The sequence below is a fragment of the Gadus chalcogrammus genome, chromosome 11 (genome assembly GCF_026213295.1).
Source record: "Gadus chalcogrammus isolate NIFS_2021 chromosome 11, NIFS_Gcha_1.0, whole genome shotgun sequence".
Taxonomy (NCBI): Eukaryota; Metazoa; Chordata; class Actinopteri; order Gadiformes; family Gadidae; genus Gadus; species Gadus chalcogrammus.
The window spans coordinates 18,672,512-18,680,011 of NC_079422.1; the positions used below are offsets into that span (position 1 = coordinate 18,672,512).

At 47.3% G+C, this 7,500-nt stretch overlaps 1 protein-coding gene across 1 annotated transcript in view; it reads left to right on the top strand.

Annotated features, from left to right (window-relative positions):
- The window catches only part of LOC130391373 (A disintegrin and metalloproteinase with thrombospondin motifs 16), a 66,236-nt gene that overhangs the window by 41,771 nt on the left and 16,965 nt on the right, over positions 1 to 7,500 (top strand). The window contains exons 15-18 of the mRNA XM_056601477.1: positions 529 to 652; positions 1,606 to 1,850; positions 2,994 to 3,129; positions 5,032 to 5,158. Coding sequence (XP_056457452.1) covers positions 529 to 652; positions 1,606 to 1,850; positions 2,994 to 3,129; positions 5,032 to 5,158 — 632 coding nt within the window. The remainder of the gene's footprint in view (positions 1 to 528; positions 653 to 1,605; positions 1,851 to 2,993; positions 3,130 to 5,031; positions 5,159 to 7,500) is intronic.

Here is a 7,500-nt window from a genome sequence, read left to right on the forward strand (position 1 = left end):
CAGGATGTTGTTAAGTCTGTGACTTTGGTTTAGTTTCGTTTTTTATTGTTAAGATCGATTTGCTGCGGTATCATTTATGCCATGGTATTGGCATATATTGTTGATTACTCGATTTTGATTGGTAGGTAACGTTCCAACGCTACAGGACACCTCTTCTTTAACTTCCAAATCGATGTGCCTCAAATCCAACAATTGAAAATGACCCGTAGATACAGCCATCGCCCGTGATGTTTCCTTGACAACCCCAAAACAATATGCTCAAAGCACCTTGGCAGAATTTGGTTGAATTGATTGAAACTTGGTTGAATTTCAGCTAATAGATTTGCTAAAAAAACAATAACATTACTGACTAAAAGGAGAGGTGGGAAATAATGTACTTTGGCGGTGGTAGGCAACCTTTGCTTAACCTCGGCCGAATAACCCCCCCCCGTTGTCCATTTTAACGAAGCCTTCTTCTGTTCAAACTTTCGCTCATGAGCGAGAAAAATCTGATTTATTAAATTGAATCAATGTTCTTCCCCTCTGCAGAAAGTGGGCTGTGACCGGGTGCTGGGCTCCAAGGCTGTGCCCGACATTTGCGGCGTTTGCAACGGGGACAACTCCACCTGCAAGGTGTACAGGGGCCAGTACACCAAGCAGCACTACGGAAACCGTACGTCCCTCTCTCCCTCTCCGGGCCTGGGGATACGAGAGGCAATTCCAGTGGCGGTGGTGATGTTTAATGACCTTTAGACTGTGTCAGAACGTTCTGTGGTCCCCTGTTCCCTTTTCCTCAGCCTGCTCCAAAATACTTTACAGTCTATTAAGTTTTAGAGGGTCTTTTGCAGCTGCTGTGGCATGATACTTAATACCCTAATACCGATTAAGATAGTACTTAATGTCTTCATTGGTGACCCAATGCGATCAAGGTTTTGACCCTAGTAATGTGGATGTGTACTTTGGCCATGCTGTACTATAGACTTAATGTCGATAGCATGGCCAAAGTACACATCCCCATGAGGGTGTCCAGGCCAATGTCTGTTAGAGTCAAATGATTAAACACTAGCGTACTTGTGCAGCTGATTTATAGAGCCTGTTTAAGTTGTGAACCACCATCTTCTGAATGTTCTGCTTGTAGTGGAGGATTCCCATTGAGAACAACCAATCTGTGGGGCACATTATAGGGTGGAAACCAACCCTATTTGGCACATTGAGGGCAGGAACTGAATGGCACACTAACCTAGGGCCAAAACTCATTCATATTCTATCCTTTAATTCAATATAAGTTATTTTGATAAAAAATGTTTATTACGTATTGAATATTAATTTTGTTATCAACGAGGAATGTTTACCAGGACCATGGAAAATACATAATCTGAAGATGACCTAGCCAATGAGAGCCAAACCAAAAAAATAAAAAACAGATTGGCTTTTTAATCCATAGAAACAAACCCCCTTTATACCGGTTAACTTTGGTCGAGACCGGTTTTGAGCGAACTACCTACGGGCCAATACCGGTACTACATGCTAGCCTCTACCTTATGAGCTTCACAAGGTCATGGCCGCCACTTGTTATTATTATTCAACCTTTGACCCGTCATCCCCCTCCCCCCCCCCCCCTCCCAGAGTATTATGGGGTGGTGACCCTCCCAGCCGGGGCCCGCAGCATCCGCGTGGTGGAGCTGAACAGCTCCAGCTCCTACCTGGCTGTGCGGGACGCCCAGAGGCGCTACCACCTGAACGGCCGCTGGACCGTGGACTGGCCCGGCAGGCACCCCATGGCGGGGGCCCTCTTCGAGTACAAGAGGCCCTACAACCGGCCCGAGAGCCTCACCTCAACGGGCCCCACCAACCAGACCCTCATCGTGGAGGTATGGTCACGCCCGATCCTATACTAGAGGGACGCTGGTGTTAGCTTAGCATATCACTTTACTTATTTTATGCAAAGCATCGTAATTTAGATTTCCTTCATTTGTTGTTTTTAGTCCTTCAATCTGTTAGCAGTGGCTCGAACTGTGAGTCAAGTGTAAGAATGTGGTCTAGTGCAGCTGGGTGTTCTCCTAAGTAAAGGCTTGCGGGAAAGTCCCACTGTAGTTACAACCAAATCAAATGGCACTTTGCAGCGCCCATGCAGACATGCAGCGCTGGCAGCAGGTGTCACCTGCCTGGTGGGAAAGAGGAGCTGCACGCACGTTGGGCTTGACAAGCCTGAACACACACTGGACTTTCTGTAGACCATGATATGAACGGTGTATCTGTGGTGAACGTCACTCATAATGTACTGATTCGCCCAGCTTAGTATCTGACATTGGCACCGTCAACTCCAGTTAGCCCCACTCACAAGGTAATCTCTGTAATCCCCATTCAGATTAATATCAAAAGTATTTCTGATTCGGATAAAAGTAGCATAGATCTGGGGAGTTTTGCTCAACTTTGCTTCATATTTGTTTCAATCAATCTCGTTGCTTGAAGCAGGGATCTCTAAGCGCTGAATCTGCGAACACAAATCCGGCCTCGGCCAGCAGTACTAAACCGTTAGAGGTGTCTGTAAAGGTTTCAAATCAACACAGTATAAATCACCGCCAAATCTGCAATTGCAAATTCGGCAAGTAGTAGTAGACTGTTAAAAGGTGACTATAAAGGTTTTAAATCGACCCAGTGTAGGCTGGCCACTATAGAAATACACTTATTCAAATCCCCTTCTGAAAGCTTCATCCACTCATTGAAATTAGTTTTCTTCAGTGGCATACCTCCATTACAAAACAGGAAACACTTCATAACTCCGCCCACTGCCCTCACTGGTTTCCTGCCTCGGCTCTTTGCCTTCTCCTCCCCAGAATTTCTGCTATCGTAAAGGTGTACTTCTTGATCCCATACAACTCTGAGGCAACAGCCAAAAGGAACACTTCATGCTTTATGCTCTCATGCACCGAGATTCCCCCATCTCTGCTCCCCAATTCCCCCCTTCTCTTACGGAGCGTCTGACCCCTGGTTGGTCTCCCCATCTGCGGTAGATCCTGGTCCAGGGCTGGAACCCCGGGGTGCGCTGGGAGTACACCCTGAAGAAGGCGGACGAGAAGAGGAGCACCGTGAAGCACAACTACACCTGGGCAATTGTGAGGGCGCAGTGCTCAGCCAGCTGCGCCGGAGGCAAGTGGAAAGTGTTCAGGTTGAAACTACACTCGGGTCAATGCGATTAAAACTACAGTTGTGTCAATGAGATTGAACTGCACCTGTGTCAATGCGATTACAACTACACTTGTGTCAATCCGATTATGCTACCCTTTCAGATTCAAGGGTGGCCCTCATGTGGCCGGAAGTATAGTATGTACTGATAAACTACACCCGGGTCAATGCGATTAAAACTAGACTTGTGTCAATGCGACAACCTGACATCGCAGACTCATGGGTGGCCCGCATGTGGCCAGAAGTATTTGCACTGGTACATTTATGTTAGCAGTGTGAACAAAGCATTGGATGAAAAAAACACAACACAAAAACATTTGTCGCATTTCATGAAAATGAAAGCAAGCCGAGGAAGAAATGTAAAAGTAAACAATACTCAGCTGTAATACCACATCCTATTACTGAGACTGAGTAGAACTCAGTGTCTTTGCTTCAGGAGATCATCCTCAATGCCTTGAAAATGTGTTCTTCGTCTAGTACCCCGATCCAGTTACCTGGGTCGTTCTCTACCTTTTGCATTTAAGCCCTTTAGTTAGAAAAGGACCTTAAGTCCAACTTCAAATGGAAGGAGATCTGAGGCCCTGCCTCTCCTTGTGATCTTAAATGAGGCCTTTAGCTGCAGGATAAATGGAGAGGAGGGGAGACGATGCTTCCCCTCATTACCGCTGGTACATTAGTGGTCCTGTGGGAGATAATCTCCTCCTCATTCAACTGGAGGGCAACTAGTTTAGTCCTGACTACTGACATGCAACCACTTCCATTACCGCATTTGATCTGTAATGTCTTGTTTGGGTCTGGAACTAAACATCACAGGTGTGTGTTTGTGTATATGTGTGCATGTGTGTGTTTTTCATTTTTCAATACACACATGTGATCCTTTCCTCCTCAAATAGCTCACAATGCTTACTTTGTGCCCCGGTCCAACTAATGTCTTCTGGTTGGCTGCCGGCTTTGGACTCAGCGTTTTGCTCTTTGTTTGTGTCTGTGTGAACAAAAGCTCTCAGTGTGGAGCACCAGAGTGACTCAGCCCCCCGGGGTTAAAGAACAAGCCCACCCCTGCCCCCCCCCTAACCCCTCCCATGCCCGCCCTATAGGTGCCGCTCACCTGCGGGGCCCACCTATCCTGATTGCAGGGGTCTAAATGGGGCCGGGGTGGAGACGGGAGTGTGTGTCGTTGTGTGTGTGTCGTTGTGTGTCGTTGTGTATGTGTGTGTGTGTGTGTGTGTGTGTGTGTGTGTGTGTGTGTGTGTGTGTGTGTGTGTGTGTGTGTGTGTGTGTGTAGGAAGGGGCGGCGGGAGGGGGAACCATTGGGATAGGGGGTGGGACCGGGGTGGGGGGGGGGGGGGGTGGGGGGTGGAGGTCATTTGTTTTTATTAAAGAGTGTGACTGACTAACGGAAAGAATAGAGGGAGACAAAAAAAGAACGCGGGGTTAGGGCGGGGTGAGATGTGCAGACTGACCTAGCCTCAGGGTCACAGCACATTCCAACCTGGGAGGGGGGGGGGGTTGGAAACCAAAACACAGAGGAGTCCGGTTTCATGTTAAATCTCGATGAAATAACGTGACATTTTAGTCGGCAGCAAGCCAAAATTATACTCAGGTTACGGATGACAAAATCCTTTTTCCTTCTTAGAAGTTTCCGTTTTTTTATCCGCTAATGAAACAATAACGGCAATGAAACTTATTCACCGAGCGGCCATTTTGGTTCTAGACGCTAGGTAGTTAGCTTTCAGAACCAAGATGGCCACTTGGTGAATAAGCCCCATAACGAGACATTTCTGTTTTTGGTCATTTTTGGGGGTATGACGCAATGATTGTGAATTGGACTGTCTGAGTGCGTGAACGTGTACGTGTCTCCACACGCAGGCCAGATGCACACCAAGCCGGCGTGCTACAAGGACCTGAGGGTCCAGGTGAACACGTCCCACTGCAGCGCCAAGGGCCGGCCTGCCACAGGACCCATGCCCTGCAACACGCAGCCCTGCCCCGCCAGGTGAGTGGAGCACACAGCTCAACGCCTGCCATGGCATACCAACACACCTCTGGCTGTGTTCGTAAAATGCAGAGTTGGTGGTGGTGGTAGAGTAGACTGGGTAGCCCCGCCCATTCTGTCGGCGATTTGAGTTCGCCCTGCAGAAGGGTCCGGAGAAGAGCAATACATATCTTTCTGCTTCCGATACGTTTTATGCGGGAGCCAATCACCAAGCTGGCTTTTCCCCCTGGCGCGCTATTGGCTGGTTTAACACAATGACGACAGGGAAGCGACGGCAAGCAGCCAATTGCGTACAGAGTCATTTGAACTAGGCCCATTGATCACGCCTCACGTGCTGAAGAAAATGACAGCAGCTTCCCCAGACCAACGTGCAATCTACGATTGAGCTTGGTCTGGCAATAGCCAGGCTAGTGGTAGAGTGTTGTCATGGTTCCGCTGTCAAGACCCGCCCACGCTGCCCAGGCTCCAAGGATGATTGGCTGGTGATGCGAGGTTGGAGAAGGTTAGATTGAGGATTGGTATGAGGTTGGTGTTGATTAAGTTTAGGTGCTATGGTAATATAAAAGATGGTTAGGTTCAAATTTATTGTTAAAGATGATGAGGTTTAGGTACAAGTTTAGAGATGGTCAGTTGTAGGTATGAGGTTAGAGAAGGTTAAATTGAGTAATGAGTTTAGAGATGGGGAAGTTAAGCAAGAGGTGGTTTGACTTATGTCTGCGGTTAGAGAAACTTTAGGGTTTAAGGTAAGGGTAAACTCTACAAACTAACTACTACAAAATACATCTTTTCAAGCCAAAGTAGGGAGGCAACAATATTAAAGGCCTCAGCGCATGCTTGTTTCTATTTGAGTGAAAATCCCGACTGGGTGTGTTGTATCGGCAGCAATTTCAACAATATGTTTTTGTTTAGTGCAGAAGGAAGGGTTAATCTAACTAAAGAAGATTAGGAACAACTCAACTACCCTGTATAAATGTGTCAATATTTTGCCAATAAAGGTTGGAGTCGATCCATAGAAAAAGGTATTGGCTTTTAAAGTCAGATTACACCATTACCCCAGAGGAAATAACGGGAGATGCTGATTTTCCCTTGACTGTTTACAGCCTTAAGGAGCATCTAATAAAGTTTTAATGCCTCATTAATCCTCCTCCTAACAAAACGCTGGGAAACAACGCTGTAGTACACTTGCTCTGTCAACCCTCCTCCCTTTTCTCGCGTAAGCGTCGGACTGTAAATGATTAGCACCTGGAGAAATAGACAGGAAAGAGGGAGCAGCAACAGGATTCACCCACACAAACGACCCGAGACAAGGTGATACCAACCAATCAGTTACCCGTGCGACTCTCATCATTCGCGTCTGACCCAACTGACGTCCCATTGGCCGGCCTGCGGAGTGACCGACACAACGAACCAAGAGGGACGTTGACGGGCTGAAATCACCCTAGCCCCCAGCCCCCACCACCTTGGGTATCGGCACGTCAGGAGGACCGTAATTTAAACAGTGTGTGTTGTGAGTCGTGTGAGGCCAGGGACCTGGAGGGGCTCCGACGCGAGTGTGCTTATTTGTTTGAGCAGTAAGACCATGATAGATGCGGTCCCCGGGCGCATGAGGTCATCACGCAGCTTATTGGGAGTCTCGGTGGGGGTTGATGTTTGTTGAATTTCCAGAGCGAAGTCTCACATCACTCCCCCCTTTTGGTTTCAGTCGTCTTTTACATGAGTTTGTGCGCTTCAAACTGTCAACACTCAACACGGTCAGTGTAGAAAAGTTGCTTCGTTAAATTAAAAGTCTCAGAATTTTCTTGGGGATTTTTTCGCCGGAATTATTGTTGATTCGTTTTTTACTTTTTGTTATCTATCGTTTTGCAATAATTATTGTGAGGAAAACCAGCTGAAATATCTAGATTCGCATTTTGTCTGTATTTTGTGTGTTTGTGCGTATTTTGTGTGTATGTGTGCATCAGGGAATGTACATTTCCCGATTCAAGCTGACTTTCACTTTTCCCATACGAGATACCAATGGAAAGTCTGGAAAGCCTATCGATATGATCCGACCTTCCCCTGGTTCTCCCTCTCACAGACCCTCGCACGCTTGGCCATGTTTCCCTGTCCGTATGTCTCTGATTGACCCCTGCAGGACCCACACAGCTGGGCCCTAATGTGAGGACCATACCATGGTGCTTTATGGGGGGCGTAGTCCTGCCTTCCTAGATTCTCACACCATCTTCCCCGGAACGTGCCAAATGTCAGGCAATGGACAACACTGCATTCTCCGTTGTATTATTGTGCTCGGAAGCTATGGAAAATACTTTTTCCTGCAAAAGTTCCTAGAAATCAACAAAGCA